Source organism: Dermacentor silvarum, chromosome 2, assembly GCF_013339745.2.
Source record: "Dermacentor silvarum isolate Dsil-2018 chromosome 2, BIME_Dsil_1.4, whole genome shotgun sequence".
NCBI lineage: Eukaryota > Metazoa > Arthropoda > Arachnida > Ixodida > Ixodidae > Dermacentor > Dermacentor silvarum.
This window is the reverse complement of record NC_051155.1, coordinates 63,649,099-63,673,683: the sequence shown is the minus strand read 5'-3', so window position 1 is coordinate 63,673,683 and position 24,585 is coordinate 63,649,099. Positions and strand designations below refer to the sequence as shown.

The window sequence follows — 24,585 nt, the reverse complement described above, 5'->3', positions numbered from 1 at the left end:
ATGACAATTTCTTGAAATGTTTAATCTAACCGGTGTCAAACACGTTCACTGAGAAAGGAGGCTATGAGTGCACTTTTTAATATCTTTACAATACCATGTTGCAGATATGCTAATTTGCAAGGAATATGCAAGGAAAGGCTGCTTGAATAATGTCGCAAAGAGCATTCATTCAGTCTTTGTGTCTAATTTATGACATTCCCGAGTTTCAGCTGCTATACCATATGCATACTCAATTTTAATCGCTCCTAGTATTTTTCACTTCAATGATGACTAGACACTAAAGAGTGGTCCTACTTCAGGAGCTAATGTAAGATGTAATAAATAATTTTTACCTTTGCTTTTTCATGCAGTTCAGTTTAGAAAAGTAAGAAGAGTGCCTAATATTAAGAATATATGGTAGTTCCTCTTTTCATAGCTGTGATTAGTGGAGCCAATAAATTGGAAAGTTCGATGTTTCTTTATCTAAGAAGAGCCATTCTCACAAGCAAGAGTTTTAGGGATAAAAATGTTGCAAAAAATTTCTGACCCAACAGAATGTGCTCTCTCATACCCCAGAACATGTTAAATAAAAAGAATGTGGTTCATGGAATACTACATGTATGCTAATCGGTATCTAGGTACGGATACATGTTTTAATAATTTATTGTCCTTAATCTTTCATGTCGCTACATTAATGTGTCATTGCACTGTTTCATTCATCTATGAAAAGATTTCTTATGGAACAGTTTGTATCTATGTCAATGTGTTATCCATGTGTAGAAGCCCACTTTTATTACCTTGTTTATGTTGCCATGCCATAAAGATAACAAAGTGGTTGCCGGGTTAATAGAAAGAGAGGATAGCTGCATGTGGGACTGCCCTGTGTGCCTCCATATCTTGCTTCCATGGGAGTGGTGAATGTGCTATTGAGTTCTTGATTCTGTGGTATTGCAGAGAAACAGGATGAAGTTTTGGAACCAGCTGTATCTGCTACTATGGAAAAACTTTGTAATACATCGACGACAAAAGGTAAAGTTCATAAGCCGGCCCGCTTTTTTCTTTGTGGGTCTCTGTAACATGAAGTACTATGTCTTGCATATGCTGCTTCGGTGTTGATGCAAAGTATATAATTGGTGCATTCCCTTTCCTTTGCAGGTGCGCGTGTGTATAGAAATAGTATGGCCACTCATCCTCTTCTTCATCCTCATGTGGGTCCGTACTCGAGGACTCCGTATTTACATTCACGAGTGTAAGTGGTTCATTCGCATTGTCATCTTTTGAAGCCGCATGAAACCTTTTGCATGCATTCCTTCTGTTCTTTTTCTTGGCTTGCTTTTTCTGGCTATTGTATTGGGGCTCTGCTATTAAGTTGTTCATGATCTGCAATCTCCAAAAAACTATTACTCTTATTGTGTTATAAGTTGTTTCCAATCTTTCTGGTATTGTTATCTTTGTGCCTTGATTACAGGCATTGTACATGATATGGCTCAAAACTCGTCTCTCCACTGTTTTTGAAGCTATGAGAGATGACTCTAGCATCACAAGATGCACCAGTGTTGGTCCAATGTTAAGCAATATTGGCACAACATTGGACAGCAATGGCCTTACATTGTGAATAAAATTAATCGAAATTAGTTTTTCTTTTCCAGTGTACATGCTGGATGGTTTTGGGCTAAAAGCTACATAACTATACCTGGATGTATCCCAAAAGACCTTACAAGGCAAAATCACTCAAACAGTGTGTGCACAATTATAACAGTACAATATAGCAATAACTAAATCAAACACAAATGAAGGCTAGAATTGCTGAAAATGTGAATGCAGTTTAAAGAATGAATAGGACAATCTAGCATTTTTCTCCATCAGAGAGAATGTAACAATGTAAAACACAGTATAGAGTAGGTTCAATATATTATATAGCTTGACAAAAACCAGAAAGAAACATCATTTATAGTGAAGTAAAAGTGGCTACTGTGCTCACATTCATAGTGTTGTACAATGCACAACAAATACATTGGCTACATGGTTCAAATGCAACTCGGGTCAAGTGTTTCACTAGTCAATGCAATGTCTTTAGCCTTACACATCACTTAGGCATACTGCATCAAGAAAAAAGTGAATTAGATAAGTTTTAGCTTAATGGAGCTGAAGTTCTATGGGTGATACTGTTCACAAACGTACCTAGGTAATTGCTTTGCAGTGACATTGTGCATAAGGTACCCTTGAGGAAAATGCTGGTATTATTACGTGCATATGCGAGTTAATTATTGTGTGATTAGTACAGAGTGGAAGTCATTCTGACTCGCTCCTTGTCATGCATGGTTGGTTCAAACATTGAGCCGTGCGCTAGCTAGCTAGTCTGGACACAAGGAAGCGTTTCATGGTCAAAGCGAGTTAAACAAAATAAGCTGCTTTGTTTGCTTGAAGTGAGGAAAAAAAAAGAATACAAAACCCAGGCACTTCCTTGTGCGAGACATGGTTACCTTGTGCAGAGTAAGGTCTGTCATACTTGTAAAAATAAACTGGTAGGGCCTTTTGTGCAGCTATTGTTCAACTAGGAAAAACACAAATGGCAGTTGTTATACTTAGTGTCAGTTCACAGTGTGTAATACTTGTGCATTACCTGTTGTTAGCATAATTAAGCACTGATGTAGAATATTGGCGAGGCAGGATCTGACCCTGATACCCTTTGCAATCCCTATGTTTGTATATATGTAGCATAAATTTAAAGGTGTGAAGACCTTTGCCTTTGAATATGCAGAGAGCATAGTAGTATTTGCATGAGCAGAGCCACTTATTTGCTTTTCTTTTCTTCCCTCCCCTTCATTTGTAGGGTCGCAAACCAGATACAACCTGGTTAGCCTAGTTGCGTTTCATTATCTCTTTCCTTTAAATGACAAGTTGTACTTGTCCTCAAGCAAGAAAAGCAAATTACGAGTGATTTATGAAGGTGAAATCTAAAAGTTAAATTTTGCCGTGATGCTTATCTTGCACAGCACATAACGCTGTGCAAGATGATGTTGAATGCATGACATTCAACATCAGATTTTTACACTACTTAAACTTGTGAAAATTATAGTCAGAAGAAGTTGTGGCACCTGTTTTATCATACACAAAATTAAACCTCCCCATAATATATAGCATACACCAAACATTAATGTTACGCTAAAGGTCTCTACACGACGAGATGGCTCAGTCAGCTAAGGCGTTGCGCTGCTGAGCACGAGGTCGTGGGATCGAATCCCGGCTGCGGTGGCCACATTTCGATGGAGGCGAAATGCCAAAACGCCCGTGTGCTTGCGTTGTAGTGCATGTTAAAGAACACCAGGTGGTCAAAATTTATCCGGGGCCCTCCCTTACGGCGTGCCTCATAGTCAGAACTGGTTTTGGCACGTAAGACCCCAGAAAGAAGGCTAAAGGTCTAATGTCATCCTCTTTCGCAAGTTTTATTCTGTCTCACTGCACTCGCCGAGTACATAGAAAGACAAAATTAAGCCTTTGTCTGCTTAGGAGATGGCTCTTTCAAGAACCTGGTTTCAGGTTTCTAAGGGGCAATGGCATATTGTCGCAGGACGCGAAGAACAGCACACAGGACAATGGAACAACAACAAACACAAGCTCTATATTCAAGGCCCAAGAAGAATTGGCCGCGCCAACTTTATCTTCTTCGGAGAGGGACATGCTTGTGCTCGTGTCCCTCACCTCGTTGTCTTCTTTGGTCGTGACAGCCTTCCTTCGAAGAAAGCATCGTCCCGATGCTTTATCGTGACGACGCCAGGATCGGTTCTCGCGTATGCTGCAGTGATTTCATTCGGACAAATAAGGCTTCACCCGGACGACATGCACAATCTCCGGTGTATGCCGTCGACGCCTTGAGGGATGTGGGCTATCGGAGACGACTTCGATACAATGAATGAAAAGTTCTGAATAAAACGCCGGTAATATGCGCATAACCCTAAAAATCGTCTCACTGCCTTTTTGTCGGATGGCACAGGAAAATGCTCAACAGCTGCTATCTTTTCCGGATCAGGTCGTACTCCCTCATTACTGACAACATGGCCTAGAAAAAGAAGCTCTTCGAAGCCAAAATGGCATTTTTCCGGCTTAAGCGTGAGACCAGTGGACCGTATGGCTTGAAAAACAGCACGTAGTCGCCTCAAGTGCTCGTCAAATGTCGCAGAGAATACAATCACATCATCCAGATATACTAAGCACGTTTGCCACTTGAGTCCTGATAGAACGGTGTCCATTAGCCGCTGAAATGTTGCCGGCGCGGAGCATAAGCCGAAGGGAAGTACCCTAAATTCATAGAGACCATCAGGTGTCACGAATGCTGTTTTCTCGTGGTCTCTTTCATCTACTTCTATTTGCCAATAGCCGCTTCTTAGATCCATTGACGAGAAATAACGTGCATGCCGTAGTCTATCGAGAGAATCGTCTATGCGGGGTAGCGGGTAAACGTCCTTTTTAGTGACCTGGTTAAGTTTGCGGTAGTCGACGCAGAAGCGCAAGCTGCCATCCTTATTTTTGACTAACACTACCGGCGATGACCAAGGACTCTTTGACGGCTGAATAACGTCATCTTGAAGCATTTTCTGCACCTGGTTTTCTATCGCTTCACGTTCTCGTGCTGCCACCCAGTACGGGTTTTGCTGTATGGGTCGGGCCGTTTCGTCTGTAATAGTTCGGTGTTTGGTCAGCGGCGTTTGGCCAACTTTGGACGTCGAAGAGAAACAGTTCCGAAACTCATCAATCAGCTCGAGGAGTCTTTCTTTCTGCGTAGGTAGCAAACTTGGGCCGACATCAATGGATAGATGCACGGTCGGTAGGCCGGCGGAATCGTCTTGTTCAACAATCATGCAGTCGGTAATCTCATTGAGCTCTTCCACGTATGCGACTGCCATACCTCTTGTCAGATGCCGGCGTTCAGGGCTAAAGTTTGTTAGCAGGACGTCCGTCTGTCCACGAGTTATGTAAACTACGCTTCTTGCAACTGATACGCCATGACTAAACAGCAGAGCAGGAATTTGTTCGGCGATCATGTTGGAACACCTTGGCGAGTCGCATGTTACAGGCACAAGAGCGCTTGAGTGCGGAGGGATGGTTACATCGTGATCGAAGATACGCAAGTGCTCACGTCGCTGATCGTCACAGGGTATGACCGAATCTGCGTTCATCCAAAACGTGACCGACCTGTCCGGAATGTTTATAATAGCGCCGTATTCATGCAGGAAATCCATTCCAAATATTATGTCTCTGCAGCACTCCAGCAAGATAACGAAAGTGGCAACAAACGTCGAGCTACCGATATCAACTCTGGCCGTGCATTTGCCTGTTGGGGTTATCAATTGACCTCCCGCCGTTCTTATGTGGGGACCAGTCCATGATGTTTTGACTTTATTAAGGCTATTGGCTAGTTTCTGGCTGATTATCGAGAAATCGGCCCCAGTATCTACTAACACGGTTACTGGGTGTCCGTCTAAGAAAACAGCGAGGTCGGCACTTACGACTTCCCTTGGGGTCGGCAGAGACATATTATCCGATTGCACACATAGTGGTGGGGGTGTTGTAGCATTTCGACAGTCGGCAACCTCCCCCCCATAGGTCGCTCCTGTTAGTTTACCCGACGAGGGCTAGGGGACCTGCCGCCCCTGACTACATCGGCGTAACTGCGACCTTGCGGCAAAGAGCTCGGTGCAGGCGAAGGAGAGCGGGTTCTTCGAATGAATGTATGTCCTTGTGGAGTAATGTCGTCATTGTAGCGCCTGTTTTCGAAGCGAATTCGAGGGAAAGAGAGTGGGAAGCTCTGGTATCCGCGGTCACGATACGGGCAAAAACGGTAAATGTGGCCGGCTTCTCCACAATGAAAGCACAAAGGACGGCGGTCGATGGTGCGCCACATGTCGTGTTGCGAACAAGTGGTCGACTTGTGGGCGTCCTCTGTGGCCAAGCTGCAGTTGCCTGCGGAGGGAAGTAGGCCGACGATTCCACAGGTACACTAGGTTGCACAGTCAGTGGCTGCGCGTGGTACGGCGGGGATGGCGGCTCGTTGAAAAGACGAGCCATTGGTGATGAGTTGTAGACTGCTGCTGGAGGAGGACGACGAACAGCCGGATGCGTAGCTCATAGACCGTTGGTCCGGTAGGAATTCGGGTAACGAGAATGCCTACCTGATTTCTTGCTGCACAACTTCTGCTACAGAAGCCCCGACTGACTCCTGTGGAGTCACAAGGAGGTTGCGAATCTCTTCACGAACAACCTCCCGGATGAGCTCACGAAGCGAACACTCATTGCCGGCAGCCAGAGCAGAAACGTTGCTTGAGGCGTTGTTTGGGCGATCGTAGGGTCGGCAATGATGTTGAAGTGCTCGTTCGATGGACGTAGCCTCCGATATGAATTCCGCAATGGTTGTCGGTGGGTTGCAAAGAAGACCGGCGAAAAGCTGTTCTTTGACGCCTCGCATCAGATGGCGGATTTTCTTTGCTTCCGGCATCTCGGGGTCAGCGCGGCGGAACAGGTGGGTCATGTCCTCTGCAAACATGGCGACACTCTTGTTCGGCTTCTGGATGCGCGACTCGATTAGATGTTGGGCAGAATCGCGACGATCGTTGTTTGCGAAGGTTGTTGAAAGCTGACGTCGAAACTCAGTCCAGGAAGTCAGTGTGGCTTCCCGGTTCTCGTACCACGTACGAGCACTGTCCGCCAGGGCGAAGTAGACGTGTGCGAGTTTTTCTTCTGCAGTCCAATGATTCGCCTTGGTGACTCGCTCGTATTGTGTGAGCCAATCTTCGACGTCCTCGTAAGCATCACCATGAAATGTCTCGGGAGTCTGAGGATGCTGCAGAGTCACCTGAGAAGGTCCTGCGGTTGCCATCTCGTCAGGTGGTGGTCCGGTTGATGGGGAGTTTTCCAAGAGGATTACCTCCGGGCTGAGGCCCCGCAGTTGGCGACTGTTGCGGTGGATAGGAGTGTCCACTGCAAGAATAGGTTGCGGGTTTGAACTGGGCATTGCACTCTGCGCAGGAGTTCCTGGCATCAGGGAGTACCCAGCACCTCCACCAATGTCGCAGGATGCGAAAAACAGCAACACAGGACGACGGAACAACAACAAACACAAGCTCTATATTCAAGGTTCAAGAAGAATTGGCCGCGCCAACTTTATTTTCTTCGGAGAGGGACATGCTTGTGCTCGTGTCCCTCACTTCGTTGTCTTCTTTGGTCGTGACAATGTGTACATTGACTCGTGGCTCCTTTGGTGTTCAGAATCCTGCATGGACCTCTGAAGTGTGTAAGTGGATTCCACCCAGTCTAGCTCTTACTTAGGTGCTATGGGCACTGTTTAGCTTCCAAGCGCACCTCGGTGCTACCGACCTTCAAATGCACATTGGTGTTTGCTGGCACAGACATGACACACGCACACAGTGATAAACCATACAAAGCCAATAGTTTATTGCGTCTTCCCAGCAAGACGTGCTGGTTTCCAGGACACTTGATGAATGGGCGGAAGGTAGGCTAGCAGGGGCATTCATCTTGGCTTAGTGCTGCAGCCTCCAGCATTCGTTGTCGCTTGCTTTCCGTCATCGTTGTTCTTGGAAGATGCCAATTTCCACTGCTTTCACTTAGGTCTGTGTCTTGTCCACCGTTTCCCACAAGTGTAGCCCCTTTGACTTTCACTTTGACTCTTTCATCTCTAACATTAATGATCTGAACAGCACTGGCTAAAAGACATTTTAACAGCATTCTCACTGTTTCGAGGCACCTTTGCTGGATGTCCCTGCCAGTGATGTTCAGTATCACAAGCCCAATCATTCAACTTTAGGTTCAAGGTCAGTGACTAATTGTATTTTGAGGTAATTTGTTTAAACATTGGCCAATGGGCAATGGGGGCAAACGTTCCTTTGAAGCATGATGTACGACGCCACTATGCTTTCCTGTGCACTGTCCTCTCCAGGCCATTTCGATGCCAAGGCCATGCCTTCTGCCGGCCTGCTGCCATTTGTCCAGTCAACGGTGTGCACTCTCAACAACACCTGCCACAGAGAGGCAGCCACTCAGAGCAGTGCCGAGCAGCAGTACAACACATCGCTGTGAGTGAGCAAACATTTGTTTTAGCTTAATTGGTTGTCTTTACCATTGTAAAACAATTCTAAATGAATCTTTCACAAGTGATTTTCTGTACAGTGTTGGAAAGACTGGTCGAAGGCAGAGGGCATGACACACCGCTCCCTGTGTCGTTCCCTGACCCTTTATCATGTCCTTTTTGCAATGCACAATGAGTTATGCTTTGTCTACAAGCCCAATTATCTACCTTCATGCTCAAATTGAGACTCGTGTGAATGGTAGTAAGAACAATACTCATTGTGTTGTTGTGCCTTTGTGAAATGGTGTGTGTTGCTTTTTTTTGTATATTGCAGTACCATAAGTACTACCACGTAGCGTGTACTATCTACAGTCATTCTAACGTGAACAGTGTAGTGTGTGGTTTATGTGCAACCCCCCCCCCCCCAAAAAAAGGAACAGCGCAAAGCTCTATGACCGACTCTGATGTGTCGTGAACACAACACAACACGTGACACCAGGACAGTTGGTCAAACATATTCACGACCTTTGGTTATCGCTAGGTTGCACAAAAGGCACACACACCCCACGCACTCTGCTGTTTGCCTTTCAATGACTGCAGATAGTGCATGTGCAGCTGAGACATTGATTGTGTGTTCATCCGACTGCATGTTAAGGGTAGCCTAATATGAGCAAAAGTATCAATATGATTCATGGTAACAGAGCCACCTCCTAACGCTGTCTCATTCTGCAGGATCTATTCCGGTCATTGTCAATGTGCCTACTGGGGTCAGTGCATGGTCTGATTTTTTAATGACACACATCCTAAACTTTGACACAAAAGCTTGATTTTGTTGTTGGATAGGGCAATGGTCCAGTTGTTGGAAGTGCCTGACTTGGCAGTTTTTGCATAATTTGGCCAACCATGCAAAGAAGGTTATAGGAGGAGTATTCTTGTTCAATCACTTTAGGGGATACAATCACTTTCACAAGTGACTTGGCACCAGACATATTGGTGACCACGTGCAACACCGTTCTTCGAGCTGTCTTGACACTTTACACTTGGTACTGTGCAAGGTACACTGTTGCTTGTAGACGCTGACGCCTCCATAGCTGAGTCATGCAAAATCTTGCAGAAGTGTTTGTATCCCTGAAAATGACCGACTGACAATACAGCCTCTGTACACTACCTCTACAACTGAGTCTGCGTTTGTCGTTAAGCTGACACAGTTTACTTTTCTTTTGCAGAATTATTCGGTTGGTCAGTGATGTGAATCATATCGTAAATGAACATTTAACGAATGAAGACACAGTAAACAGTATCAAGCGGTTATCCCGTGACTTGGAAACCCTCTCTTCATTTGTAAAGAAGCTCACAAGTGCCCAGTTTCCGTTGTCTGGTAAGTGCCCTGAACACTTTTTTTCAATTTTCAATAAGCAGGCTGGCAGCTTCATGTACTTTTGCTTGAGTTCAAACTAGGCATAAATTCTGCTGTAGTCATACCAGTCGAACAGTCTTGTGCATATTTAATCAAAAGTATACAGGCCACTACTTTCTTGCATCTGCTAGTGGACCATAGTCTGGTGTCTGTGGTGCCTGTTATGTCGCTGGCTCTCCAGGGCTTTTAAGTGGGGCGGATGCCCTTGTGTGCCACTGTGATTTTGTGCTTGGTATCGTGGGCATGTGTTTTGAGTGCTAGGCTTGGAGAAATCCTTGATTGCATGTATTGTGACCCAACTTCTTTTGACAAAGGCTGTAAATATTTATGCGAATATTTGAAATGTTTAAATATGGATGTGGCCACCATTGTCACATTTTGTTGAGAATTGAATGCGGAAATTTTCATGTACCGAGATTTCGGTTTTGTGTCAAGAACCTGAGGTTGCCAAAATTAATTGGATGCCATCCACTTTGGTGCCTCCTGTGGTCCTGTTTTTCTTTGGGGCATTGATCCATATAAATCGTTAGCTGCAGCTTTGAATGAAACAAGTCTTAACTGTAGATAGTGCTAACAAGAATTGTGTAACATTCCAATGTTCCTTTGTAGGAAGGGTTGCCTTCGAGGATGTTCTGAAGAATGATGAGAACACAAGGCACGGTTTCGAAAGCCTAAACATCTCCAACAAGGACTTCTATCCTGCCTTCTTCAAGTCAAGCGTCAGCGTCCGGGCACTTCAAAAGGTGAATGCTTTCTTTGTATTGATGCTTGCAAGCTGGAGCACTGCACAGTGAATTACTGTGGCAGCATCCCTGTTGCACTAATGCTTAGTGTTTCTACTGAACTACTGAACAGTGCATATGACATGGGTGTGGGCTGTGCTCTGCTGGACCCACTGTGATGGGTCAATCGCTAGGGTGTTCTGTTTTTCACTGTCTGGGAATAGATGGTGTTTGTTGGCCCCTTTGGTTCTTTGCTCATCGTATGCCGCCCTTGCATTTTGTATGCCGCCCTTGCCCGGCATTTGGCCTTGTTATAATGCTTGAGTGGTCATCATTCTAGGTTGGTTGGTTGGTTCGGCTTGCAGAAGACAGGCTGTTTGAGCCTTGCAAAGATACTGCCAGCATTTTCTCCGCCTGATGTTTGTGTTGTAGTCCTGGGACATTTACCACCAATTAAAAAGGGCCGGTATGATCCAAACCATGCACTTGCCACCGCACACCTCTCTAATTTTTAACCACGCTTGAGTGCCCCAGTTTCAAAGTTATGTTCCTTTTTCTCAGGCTTTGCGCCAGTGTTAGATGCTGAACCTTGAAACATGGGTACCAGACAGGCAGACAGTGAGCAACACCTCTCACAATGTTGAGACTAGAGCATGCGTTCTGAATCCTATGCTGCTAGGCAGGACAGTGTAGACCTGCTGTGGTTGCTTACCGTAAAATTCCGAGCAAGCGCCCCCACCCGTGCAAGAGCCCCCCCCCTAACTTCACTGCTAATTTTAAATTACCGCGCCGTTCCGGGAAAGCGCCCCCCCCCCCCCTCCCGCTCCGCACCAAGCCGCATCCAGTCCACGAAAATGATGGCAAATTCGGCAAATTGCACCGGTGCGCATCGGGGCGCCCCGATGAGTCATTTAATCGAATCATGGTCGTACCCGGGCGCCACAGTGGGCACACGAGTGCATCGGGGCGAACTGCGGCTGGCGGTCTGTAGTTCACGGACCGCCGGCCCACGGCGAGATCTGCCTCTCGCACGGCACAAAGGAGTTCCCTGCGGCACAGCGACGTGACCACTCGGTGACAGAGGAGTGGTCGCAGCTAGGCTCTGGCATCGCCGGCAGCTTCACCGCTGCTAAACACTCGCCACCAATATCGTCGCTAGGTCTTTTTCAGTTCACTTCGAATCTGTAGCAGACGGCGCTTCAGCACGAACTGCTGACGCTCCCAAGCAGCAATGTTTTGTTACCGTCGTTGCCGCTTTACCCTCTCCTCGCAATAATTTCACACGATGAAGAAAACATGCTGATATTTGCGGCGCCACCAGTTGCGATGCGAGCATGGCCGAGCCGCGGTTCGCTGTCTGCCGTCGGTAGCCATGCACTGCGGCTGAGCTTCACTTGTATCGGAACTCTCATTAGTGCTAAACGTTTCACCGTGGACATGGTTTTTAAGTGAACATTACGCGTCACTTTACTCTTGCGGACATAATTTTGCCTGGAATAGAAGCTGCATAACCAATGTTCGCGTCGCCGGTCGCGGCAACGCGCCGGTGCAGCGTCGATGCGCTTTCTGTAGTTCTTTTGGTGGTTTTCAGTAACGGTGGTGTTGAGAGTGATAAACACCACTAACAAATCTTTGGCTTAATAAAGTTCACGTTCAATAAAATTTTAATGCTATTCCCACGGCGCGTCTTCTTTTTTTTTTTTGCGGGAAAATTTTGTCGTGGCCATCTTGAATTTTGGTGCCGTTCCGGGATAGCGCCCCCCCTAACTTTGCCGGTAATTTCGACTTACTCGAGGGGGGGGCGCTTGCTCGGAATTTTACGGTAGTGGCTGTGGTGTTGCGCTGCTAAGCACCCGGTCGCGGGATGAAATTCCAGCCACGGCGGCCCCATTTTGACGGGGGTGAAAGGCAAAAACGCCCGTGTACTTAGATTTAGGTGCATGTTAAAGAAACCCCGGGTTGTCAAAGTTAATCTGGAGTCCCTCACTACAGCGTGCCTCACAATCAGACCGTGGTTTTGGCATGTAAGACCCCATAATTTTTTTTTTCACCGAAGTGTATGCGACCATGGTGCAGAAGTGTGACTTTCTCTCATGGGAGGCCTCTTGTAACACAGGGGAAATATGAAAGTGGTAGAAGCAAAGAGAAGTGAGCCCCTATGAATTGTTTGGGAGCTGTCAGGGCAAGAAGGCATCCTATTCCAAACTCTGCTGATAACTTTGGCAGAACCTGTGTGCCTTTGTCACAAGATACATTGTGTCAAATGGCAAAGTGAATGCTTAACATGTCTAAAAAAAAAAAAAGCTTGCTTCCTCTGGTCACGGCTGTTGGGAAGAATCCTGCCACATTGGCCCAGAGGTATGGCATTCTGTTACTGAGCACACAAGGTCATGGGTTTGATTTCTGACTCTGGTGTTTACATTTCGATTGGTGCAGAAAAAAATATGCTTGTGCACCTAAATTTAGGTGCTTATTAAAGAACCCCCCCGGTGGTCAAAATTAAACTGGAGCCCCTTGTGCGTCACCTGGCATTTGAGTTGAGTTATTCTGAGTTGTCAGAATAACACGAGTGGCTTTGGAATGTTAAACAACATTATATTTAAACCCCGTGGGATGTTAAACCTCACCGATATCAATGAGTTATTTTAGTTTGTTGAGTGTTGTGGTGTGTTTTGCATGTGTTATGTACCTCTGACATGCACTGTGCATATCATTTCATTTTTCATCGTACCCACATGGAGTAGCATGCGTGCCAGGCAAGCCTCTCCAGGATTGATGGCTAAGACAATCTTTTTTCTTGCCAGATATTTGACAGGGGTAAGGAGGGCATTCGAGGCTACTTCTGCAAGCCAGGTGCACCCCAGGTGCTTTTTGTAGCTGACGCCCCAGAAGGGGGTGACGAGCATGGTCACCTGCAGCGTGACCTTTGCAAATGCCGGCCACTGATGGCCGTGCCTTCACACTGCAAGTTCTGAGAAGCCTGAACTGGACCGCTGTGCTGCACGAGGTGGGTTCCTGATTTGTCATATTCCCTGTGTGGCCAGGAATACATGAATATGAATGTGTGCTTGTTTAATTGGAGAGGTTAAAAAAAAAATAGGACAGTTAGCTTCATTCAGAAACCTTTATAGAATGACTTATGAGACGTGGAGCACGAGTCCAAGGGCGATAAAGTCGTCACCGCGCGCAGAATATGCAAACACGACTTCCGTTGTGCAAAAGGCCGTGGGGGTATGCTTGTTGGCGACCCAATTGGAGAGGTTAAGCGAAAAAAAATGAGCGCTACGAACCTTCGCTTGTGAAGAGATAGCTCAAACTCCTTGCGCCCAGTCGTGGATCCGCGCTGTCCGGCGCCGCGTCCGCGCCTCATTTCAGAAACTTTATAGAGCATGTAATGAGGCTTGGCCGGGACCTCAGAAAATTCGTATCATAATTAATCGTATCATCGAGATTCCACTGTAGCAGTACAAATATGCTTTCAAAATATTTTTTTTGCAACCTAATCAAAGACCAAAAGGTGCAAACATGTACGACCAACTGTGATGTGTCATGAGGGGTGCTCATGATGCATCAGAGTTCATCATGCAGCTCTGCACTCATTGCTTTTCACTAGATTGCGCAAAAACCACGCATGCAACCGTTCGCATTTGAACGACTGCAGATAGTACATGTCATCTTGTGTCATTTTCTGTATGCTTGAATTATGTTTAGAAACATGCAATGTAGGATTCTGCTTTGCTTTGAAAGCACATTTTTGTGTCGTTGATTAATTGTATATGTTGAACACAAAAATTCTGCATGGTAAATATTCGCACTCATGTGCATGACAAAGATTGATTTGTATAGATGTTGAGTATTGTAGAAGCCACTTTGCAGTGTTCTATGTTCTAAGCAAAACCACATCTCGCTTTCTAAAGAAAATGGAAGGTGCCATAATGTGGAACATTATTCAAACGGCAGTACCAGGATGGTGTGATTGCTGGCAGTTTATGCAAGGCTAGATTTGCCTGCAGGCAACGTTGCAACAACCACCACCACCTCCCGGCCGCGGCAGCTGCACTTCAGTGGCGGCAAAATGCGGAATGCTCGTGTACTTAGATTTAGGCACACATTAGGGAACCCGAGGTGATCAAAATTAATTGACAGTCCCCCACTAAGGTGTGCCTCGTAATCAGATCGTAGTCTTGGCACGTGATACCCAGAAATGTAATTGTTTTTTTACCAGTACCGCCACCAAGTACGCTTTGCTGCAGCGCATTTTACTCAGCAGTGAAGCTTGCTTGTGGTATTTAAAATATTCTCTACTTCAAGGAGCAGCTTTTACACAGACCTTTATCTTATTTGATTATGTGTTAATAGGGAGGAGAGCTGGCTTTAAATGACTTGTTTCGATGACCACTAACAACTCAAAGATGTCAATCTTTTGCATAGCGTGTAAATAAACCTCAAGGGAAAAAAATGCAGTAAATGCAAAACAGCATACAGCACAGCATAAATGCGCAGCACTTTGTTTGAATATTTCTTTTTGCATACGTTTGCTAATACCAGGTGTGCATGGCTACAGATTAGGCATTGCACTTAAAACGAGTTCATGTATTCTTCATGGACAAAATTGTTTTGATGCACTGAAAGGTGAAGAAAAAAAAAAGATGTATACTTCGTGGACAAAATCGTTTTGATGCACTGAAAGGTGAAGAAAAAAAAAGATATAAAAAAACACGTTATTAAAATTTTGGGATAAGATACTGTGCTCTCCGCATTCCGCATTTTGCCGCCACTGAAGTGCAGCTGCCGCGGCCGGGAGGCGGTGGTGGTTGTAACTCTTATTTCTAGCATCTGGAGACAGGCAAAAAATTTTTGAATTTAACAAGCTAATTATATGTGGCATTCAAAAGAAAAAGAAAATCTCAATTTTCAACTTCTGTTGGCTGTTCCTGTTAAAAACATACTCAGATCTATGAATAGAATATAAAATATGTAAGTTTGTGCAGTGACATCGTTGTTGCCTGCCACTGTAACTCAGTGGCTATGGGATTGCACTGCTGAGCTTCAGCTTTCAGGTTAGATCCCGGCCACAGCATGCATTTAGGGGCATGTTAAAGGACCCCAGTTGTCAGAATTAATCCAGAGTCCCCCCCCACTACAGTGTGCCTCATAATCAGATCGTGGTTTTGGCACGTAATGCCCATATAATTCAAATAATTTACTAGTCGGCAGGGGGATTTAAGTGAGAGAATTTGTATGTGTATTTCTGATTTGAAATGTGTATTTTCTGATTCAATTAGTATTCACTTTTTTTTTTATTGCGCCAAGCAAGCTCTGTGAGTCAGAAAGCAGTAATATTGTAGCAATTTGTATTGCTTTGCTGTTTGCTTTTAGTGTCTCTTATCTTTTGTCATTAATGTTGTTATTGCTGCTTATCCCGCATCAGGTGTCATCAGTTATGAAGGAAGGCGGCCACAACTTCAGCACAGCTGACTGGGTGATGGCTTTTCAGGCGGCTCAGGATGCTCGCAATGAGGCACGTTCACTTCTCTCTTGCATCCTTGCAATCCTCTTTCTTGTTGAGAGTAACATGTGGAGCGAAAAAAAAAGAAAAGAAAAAGAACGAACGCCTGACAAGGAGCACAGGGCACCGTGCTTCAGTTCCAGCTGTGGTATCATCAAAAGTTGGAAATATTACAAAGATTCGTACTGAAATTCAAACGTTTTATATATTGCTAGGACCCACTGTGGTAGCTCAGTGGCTATGGCGTCTTGCTACTTGGCACGAGGTCATAGGTTCAAGTCCCAACCATGGTGACGAAATTCTGCTGAGTGAGGATGGTAATAATACTCATTTACTTGAATTCAAGTGCATGTTAAAGAACAGATAACCATCTGGTGGAACCAGATGGTGGAACCAGATGTTCCTTTGGTTACATTGCTTAAAACCCTATAATTTGATGAAATTTTTTTTTGTATTTAATTAGGTTCTCAAAGCAAATAGTTGCTGTTTGATCCAGTCCTCAAAGTGAATTGCTGTGATTTGAAATTATTAATATCGTTTTAAATAGCTTTTGGATAACTGTTACTGACGTTGGGGTGTGGGATCGACAAGCAGTTTTGGAATAAATAAGCATGATTTTCTTGTTAAGTCATAAATTGGTGGACCAGAACTACAAGTCTAGCAAAGGCTTGCTCTCTGCTTAGGAACTATTCGGAAATGGTTAAAAAATTAGGCATTCTATTCATGTTCAGTTCACTGTCATAATTTCTCAATTCATACTGAATTTGGGTTAAAAAGTCACTGTTTATGCACTTGTATTAGAAAGCAGCTATGTCTTTATGCATGTGCATGTGACAATTGTCATTTACCCTCAACTGCCTCTTGCCATCTTCTTTTCACACTGCAACCTTATGTCTCGAAAAGGATTAACTAACCAAAGCCATACTTTTTTTCTTGCTTTTGTAGGACACTGGAAACATTGTGTCTAATTTGTGTTTGTTGTAATGTGCACTCAAACCAAACAGAGCAGTATTCATCAATCTATCTGTACTCCTTATGTCTTTAAGGATGTATGATCACGCAAAGATTGTGTAAAGAACGCATTCAAGCTAGTTTTTATGAAAATAACCATTTGTAACTGTTGGGTATGGATGTGATAAAACAGATCACATGAACTTGAGAAGGTTGCTGTAGCTAAGGATATATACAATGTAATTTGAGGGTTCGCTGTGGATCCAAAGGATCCACCTTGGTTTACAGAGATCCACATTGGTTTAGACACTAGTTAGTTAGAAACTGACTTTGTGGTGTCATTGTGATTACTAACAAGCTGCTCAAAGCTTTGTAAACAAAGGTGCAAAGCGTTTGTCATTGCCCTAATTAGGAACTATCTATTCACTCCATTTTTTTCAGTTGTGGACACTGACCAGTTTTCAAGAGCTGCTCAAGGGCTTTACCGAGAGAGTAGACCAACTGTCCGAACTCTTCACCTGGGGCCGCTCACGACCGAATGGCACATTGGCGAGAGTGATTCAGGTGTCGCTGTGTGGTCGCAACATGTCTTCTCTCCTGGACACAGAGCACGGCCCAGCCCAGCGTTTTGAGGAGTTCCGGGAACAGGTCAACAGGAACCTGCAGGAACAGAATGATGAGGATGTGGTCTCGGAATACGTCTACGACAACACCACCAGTGAGTGTTTGTGCAAAGAAACTGGGGCCTCGGCTAGTTGATACATCTTTAATAGTATTCATAAATCTAAGACGTGTCGGCCGATATTATCATGTAATGAATATTGGATATGACAAAGGTATTTGTGTCAGATAAGACTTCGTTATACAGTAACTATATGTAATATTAATCAATTAATTACTTGAAAGCTTTAACACTGAATCGGATATGTTAATAGAAGACAACTATGACCGATAACCAACAGGCGAGTAGCCAATCCAATACAGAACTGCGCATACATCTCAGACGCAGAAAAAGCAGGAATGATGTATCGAGCAGATACAAATTATTTGGTAAAACAACATCAAAGCAATTACGTGAAGTATAACCAACATAGTAATGTGTACAATGTGTTTGCCTAGTGAATATCAATACGAAAAAGAAAGAATCAAAGATATTTCACTACATGTTATCTTGCTAGATAATATTTAAAGTGGGTGCAAGTATGAAACAACTTAAAATTTATATTATTAAGCCTTTTTACAATTGTGAGCATAGTGATTTAAAACCAGTCGTATTAAAGTCGTGCATGATTGGAGCAATCATAACTGGCATCAGCAAATCAGAGGCAGGCTGAGTTAGTACAGTAAAATCTTGTTACAAGAGACACGGTTTCAAGAGACATGGTTACAAGAGACACTCAGTTACTAAGGACAACTTTTTTAGGTCCCTAGAGTACACTATTTAGGAGAGACACAACCCAGAGATGCTCACGCTATGCGGCCGACGTTGTACCGACCCATATGCGCTGACAGTTTCATTCCCTTCGCTCGGTTGTGTTCCGTTCCGCAGCTGGATGCCATTCCTGGCGTGGTTGAGACTACAAATTGCACCGAACTTTCTGTCATGCTTTTATAATCGCTATTGCACTCCCTCACCGACTCTGCAACAGAGTACCACTGAGTTGGATTTCCGTCGCAGTGTCCGCGGCGCTGGTCGCTTTGTATGCTGGTAGTCGGACTCCAGAGCCATCGCCATGTTTCCATGAGACAACTCTGTTTAAATCGTCGGGAGCCAAACTGCGCTGAGCGGACGCGGGTGGATGCACGACCGGCCCGGTTATCTTGCTGTGAATCTTTGCCACGTCAGGACTTTGCACCTCGCTCTTCGCTTGCTTTCTGTTTCGTGCCACTATCGCTCCGTCTGCAGTTCATATTCCCCCCCCCCCCCCTTCTCCACTCATGCGCTTACTAAGTTGCGCGGAACTGAATGGTAGAAAGGGAGCCATCATAAAAGCCTGGTCGTGCCGGGACTTAAGACAGCCGACATGAAAAAAAGAAAGAAAAACGAATGCGGTGCCTCACGTTACGTTCTCCTGTGAGCAGACATTAGACTCCCCAGGAGTTGTATGGTACGGAGTAGCTGTGCGCTGTGTGCACACATGGCTAGTACGTGGCCGTATTAATCGGGGTGGAGGAGGACAACGACCAGGCCATTGCAGGGCAGGAAGTGTCGGCAGTTGAGGCTGACGAACATCTAAGAGCACTTCAAAGGTATTGGGAGCAACAGGAAGGCTTGCAAAGTGAAGTGCTTTACCTCCAGAAGTTGGGAAGGAAGCTAATACAATCTGCAAACACTAAACAACAAACTCCTATGAATGACTAAGCCATCTGAGCAATTTCCTGCAGATGTGTTTAAACACACTTTGATGCTGATGTATAATAAAGTGATCTTGCTGACTCCTCAGAATTTTTGAATTTTTGGTTACAAGACACCTTGGTTACAAGAGACATGTTTCCCGGGTCCCTTCAGTGTATCTTGTAATGAGGTTTTACTGTATAGACAAACACGAAGATTGATGATGGTCTGGTGCCTTGCTCAGGGGTATTATTGACTTTAGTAATTTTGTTATTATCCTGGCATTGTCCAATCATGAGCAATCAACGAGCTAACAGCATTGTAAATTAAGCATGTGGCTTTTCTAATTACAACTATAGCTTCAACAAAACTGTGTGATGTTAGTGAGACAACGCATAGAATGTACGCACCTAGCTTAACAGAGCAAGGTTCATTGCGTCAATCAACACTGTGCTTCTGATAAGGGTCAGCTGGGACATCAACGCATATCGCCACAGATTTCGAGGGCATATTTTTCGAAACTAAAGCACAGGATTTCTGCTTAATGGATAGTCATTAATTACTCCATGGCTAATTACTCCATGGCTGAAATTCCACCGTTGGGTTGTGTACTTTAAAGGAATTAACTGCAAAGTTAAATAGTGAATTTATGTGAACGATTAACATCACTCTGCAATTCGTCTTACAAATAGTGTCCACCTCTTCAAATAATGGCTGGTGGGACAGAATTGCAATATCACAAGAGATCTTTAGTAAGTCTGTTTCCTATAATTTCGATAACCTGTCGTATCATTAGCCAAGGAAACATTATCTCCCCATTCCGAGCTCTTCTTTCTTTTAACTTTTATTGTTTCATTTCAGAAACTAAGAGCAACAGTGTGGTTCTCATTCCTGTTTGCAGGCCCTCGCTGCAATGCCGTCTTCCGGAGCCTTGAACACACAGGCTGATGCGGTCCTGTGGGGCCAGGTCAAACCTTATGTTCGAGGCAAAATTTTGTTTGCCCCCAACAACGTGGCAACACGGAGGATCATTAGCAAGGTCTGTGATTCCTTGCATTTTATGTTGTAATTCATTTTGTCAAGTACAGCTAATTGGCTCTTTCTATTTTCCAGCAGTTCCAGCAGTAGGTCCACGTTGGTCCATTGGAAAATGGATTGTGTCGGCAGTTGGCTCACATCTTGCGGGTGCTGCAGTTGCTGATGCTTGTGAAATTGCTGTTGATGAGCTATGCATGTACGCAGAGATGAACCAGCGCCATATTCGCCATGCTATTTGCCAGGAAGCAGAATGTTTCTAGACTTGTCAAGTAGGGAAATTTACTAATGCTCTGCTACTGTGTGTTCCCTTTAACGGTGGACTTATGTGTGCATTTGGTGCATTGTTATACTTTTTTCTTATACAATGACTTCTGTCTTCTTTTTAACAGCTTTATAACAAGATTTTGTGCTTACTGCTGCTTTGTTTTTGCTCAGATTTTACAGTGAGGTAGCATTTTTTTGGCCCGCTCCCTCCAATGAATACATGGCATCTTTCTCAGCACAGTTTTCCCGACATTTATTGCCGAGAGGTGATCGAACTTGGTCACTTCTCTGTAGCATTTCATTCTTCTGATGACAAAATGGACTTACAACAGTGGCCTTTTGAGTTTTCTTTTTTTTTTTTTCTGGACAAACCACAAAAGCAAGATAGCAAGTGTTTCATTGAACAATGCAGTCTCAAAATGCTATATTTCTGCAAGATATGAGTGAGCACAAAGCAGGCAATAAGTGCAGATTTTTTAAAGAGTCATTAGAATAAATATGCAGATCTCTATACCTTAACGTTTAGTAATGCTTAGCGTCTTAAGAAATGGTTCAGCTCATTTGAAATTCGCATTTGACAAAGGCCAGCCTGTGGAATGGGCATGCATTAACATCTGACTGTGTCTGCACTGCTGTCACAGGTGAATGAAACTTTCGAGCCGCTGAACAGACTGATGAAGTTGACTCAGCGTTGGACTGTGGACATCGCACCCAAGCTGGTACATTGGCTGAGCAACAACTCCGCAAGGTTGGAACAAGTCAAGGTCAGCGATACATTTTTTTCTTTGGTGGATTTATTTATTTGCCATGATAAGTGCACTGCTGCTGAGAAGGGCTCATTGTACCATTTAAACATTTGGATTGCTTAAATTGATAATGTAGGACAGCGTTGTTATAAGAACGTTTCAAAGGCTCTCTTGACTTTGTCTGGTGCTAATTGAGCCTGCTGCAGGAGCTAAGCAGTTGTAGTGGCCGTGTAGTGGCCGCGAGAGCGCCACAACGTGCAGGCAAAGGCGAGGAGCGAGCGCAGCTCCGAACCTTTCTAACCACCATACCGGTTGCACCCCGCGCCCCCGTGTCCTCCACTCTCCACCAATGGTGACGAGTGGAAAGGGCGAGCAGCCCAAGGGCGGTTGAAGCAAAAGAAAATAAAACCAATTGACAGTTGGGATTCACGCCATCGAGATGTCTCTCTCTCTCCTCCGCGCATACTCGCGTCCCAACACAGTTATATTGTGCCATGGCTGATGAAAATGAAGTTGTGGGTTGGATTCCCAGCCATAGTGACTGCATTATGATAGGTGCAGCAAAAGCAATCATGCTCTTATTCATAACTACATGTTCAAGAACACCAGCTAGTCAAAATTGAAATTTAGAGCTCGCTATTATGCAATCTCTCATAGCTTTGTCTTTTGCGGCTTTGGGCCATGAAACACCATCTGTCAATCAATTTCAATAAATTGGGAACTGTTGAGATGGCTTTGCAGTTAGAGTTTGATCACATGTGCAAAGCACCTGAACAGTGTAGAAATTATTTTTTTTACTAAGTTACTGAGTGTACTAAAGTAGGCCAGTGCATTCAACACTTTTTTTTTTTTTTGGCATGTAGACTGACTGTGTCATTCCTTTCTTCATTCATTTGTTCATACATCCGTTCATCTATCCATTTAATTAATTAATTAATTCATTCATTCATTGTTTGTCACTTTGTCCATTAGCTTGTATACGATTGTATACTGCTTAGGGGTACTTCCGGGTTAGTATGGCCATTTAATTTAGATGTATTTTAATGTTGCTATTGAATGTTACCTTTGTCTTCTGCATATTAATCTACAACCCTACTCTTACATTTTTCTCAGTTAAGGCTCTCAATCATTTGTTGCAATTCTACCCCATTGTTGCTGAACAGGACAATGTCATCTGCAAACTGAAGGTTGCTGAGATATTCGCCGTCGATCCTCACTCCTAAGCCTTCCCAGTCTAAGAGCTTGAATACTTCTTCTAAGCATGCAGTGAATAGCATCGGAGAGATTGTGTCTCCTTACCTGGACCCCTTTCTTGATAGGTATTTTTCTACTTTTTTTACGGAGCATTAAGGTAGCTGTGGAGTCTTTGTAGATGTTTCTGAAGATATTCACGTATTCTTCCTGTACTCCTTGATTACGCAATGCCTCCATGACTGCTGGTATCTCTACTGAATCAAATGCCTTTTCATAATCTGTGAAAGCCGTATAGAGAGGCTGACTGTACTCTGCAGATTTCTCAAACAAGAATTCATAACTTAATAAAGCTTGCTGCTGGGCTAGTTCGAACTAGTACTTGATAACTGGTGTGCAATGATGCTTTTTTCTTTCTCGTCTTCCTTCCATGGTTGTTGCGCATCTATTTCTCACCAAGAATTCATGATCGCCAGTCAGCCTCTAGAGTTTGTGCAGGAGTATGTTTATCTAGGTCAATTACTCACAGGGGACACTGATCATTAGAAGGAAAACTTACAGAAAAATAAGAATGGGTTGGAGCACATACGGCCGGCATTACGAAATCCTGACTGGGAGCTCACCATTGTCGTTGAAAAGAAAAGTGTTCAATCATTGCATTCTACCAGTGCTAACATATGGGGCAGAAACTCGGAGGTTAACAAACAATCTCGAGAACAAGTTAAAGACCGCTCAAAGAGCGATGGAACGAAAAATTCTAGGCATAATTGTAGTGTCGTGCAATAGCACCAGGTGCCGCCACTCATCTGCGATTATCTGTAGACGCCAAGATGTGGCGCCACACTCGATATAGTATGTATATATAGGACAGACATCCTTCAATAAAGGGCTCCCGTTCGTCTGGGCTACGATGTGTGGTGTGGTGCATCCGTTCGGCCGCACCGTCCGGCCGACATAACAAACTGGCGACGAGGATGGGATCCGGAATTTCGCCGCCGCCGCCGTTCCTCGTTTCACCAGGCACGCCCGCCATCCCCTGGCCGCGATGGCTGCGCCTGTTTGAAAACTTCACGCTCGCCTCTGGAGCGTCTGAGCTATCGGCGGCCCGCCGCCGAGCCCTCCTTCTGCACTGCCTCGGACCTGAAGGACAACGAATTTTCGACGCCCTGCCACCGCCACCACCATCGAACGCCCCAGACCACCCGCCGCGCATCCGAGTGCGGGAACCGCCCCCCTTCAGACGGTTACGCCTTCTGCAACCACCGCTGCAGTTGGAACGACAGAGATCAAACAAGCCGATGCCGAGCTCGCACAGCCACCGGACGAGTACGACGCAGCTGTTCAAGCCCTGGCTCGACACTTTTCCGCTACTTGCAACGTACGCGTCGAGCGACATCGCTTCCGTGACCGTCGTCAACTGCACGGTGAGCCGATATCGGAGTTTGCTCTTGCGCTTCGCGAACTGGCTTCGTCATGCAACTTTGCCGCGCAAGCGGATACAAATCTGTGCGACCAGTTCGTCGCCGGGGTCACATGCCCGCGCCTACGGGAGCGGCTATTGCTCGAGGGTGACGCGCTCACGTTTGACCGCGCCGTGGAGATAGCGCTTCTTCGCGAGCAAGTGCAGCGCGAATCCGAAGCTCTCGGAACAGCCCCTGTGGATCGAGTAGTACCACAACATAACCGCGGACGCAACCCGACAGGCCGTCGCAGACATGTACGCCAGTCCAGCAGTACCGACCGACGTAGTACGCCTAGCTCTTCGCGCTCCGGCTTCGTTCGTCCGCCTGCGCCGGAGATTGCTAGCGCCGTCGTCCCGTACTCCGTAAACACAAACGTGTGCGGCAACTGCGGCGCACAAAACTGCCAGCCGTCAGCCTGTGCAGCCCGCGGTCGAGCCTGCTTCGCGTGCGGCCGCCGAGGCCACTTTCAACAGTACTGCCGAAATTCGCGTCGCGGACGTGGAAGACGCCCGGCTCGAGTTGCCGAAATCGTTTCAGAGGAAGACGCTGAGAGTGTCGTGAATATTTTTACTGTTCACGCTGAGAAGCGTACGGGCGTCTACGTTGATGTCGGGGTTCAACCTGTTGCTCTGGCATCACGCCCGTGCGTCATAACATTCTTAGTGGACACTGGCTCAGCTGTGTCGATAATGGGAGAACATAACTTTAGGAGCCGGTTCAGAGACCAAGTTGAGCTGAAAAGTCGCAAATAACGTTGCTGGATTTTTCACGTCGGAAAATTCCTGTGCATGGCCAGTTCACCGCCCTCGTAACGTACAAATCAGAAACGGCTGTAGTAACGTTTCACGTTACACCAGGTGGAACATCACTCCTGGGTGTTGATGCTGTAA

At 45.2% G+C, this 24,585-nt stretch overlaps 2 protein-coding genes across 2 annotated transcripts; both read left to right on the top strand.

The window, feature by feature from the left end:
• The first annotated feature begins 60 nt into the window (after positions 1-60).
• On the top strand, positions 61-19,933 carry LOC119441533 (retinal-specific phospholipid-transporting ATPase ABCA4). Its single transcript, XM_049661364.1, has 9 exons — positions 61-1,008; positions 1,135-1,228; positions 7,931-8,066; positions 9,286-9,437; positions 10,086-10,219; positions 13,003-13,205; positions 15,630-15,719; positions 17,100-17,376; positions 19,895-19,933. Exons 1-6 carry the CDS (start codon positions 943-945, stop codon positions 13,171-13,173), a joined length of 753 nt encoding a protein of 250 aa, XP_049517321.1. The 5' UTR covers positions 61-942; the 3' UTR covers positions 13,174-13,205; positions 15,630-15,719; positions 17,100-17,376; positions 19,895-19,933.
• A 3,104-nt stretch (positions 19,934-23,037) lies between these two features.
• LOC125943433 (uncharacterized) lies at positions 23,038-23,836 on the top strand. Its single transcript, XM_049662745.1, has one exon. The coding sequence runs from the start codon at positions 23,207-23,209 to the stop codon at positions 23,834-23,836; it is 630 nt and encodes a 209-aa protein (XP_049518702.1). The 5' UTR covers positions 23,038-23,206.
• Positions 23,837-24,585: the final 749 nt, after the last annotated feature.

Excerpts from the sequence above, each read along its gene's own strand:
- LOC119441533 (XM_049661364.1), top strand. The coding sequence starts at position 943 with ATGAAGTTTTGGAACCAGCTGTATCTGCTACTATGGAAAAACTTTGTA. Across the intron at positions 1,009-1,134 it reads TAATACATCGACGACAAAAG|GTGCGCGTGTGTATAGAAAT; the intron begins GTAAAGTTCATA and ends TTTCCTTTGCAG. Across the intron at positions 10,220-13,002 it reads GCGTCCGGGCACTTCAAAAG|ATATTTGACAGGGGTAAGGA; the intron begins GTGAATGCTTTC and ends TTTTCTTGCCAG.
- LOC125943433 (XM_049662745.1), top strand. The coding sequence starts at position 23,207 with ATGGGATCCGGAATTTCGCCGCCGCCGCCGTTCCTCGTTTCACCAGGC.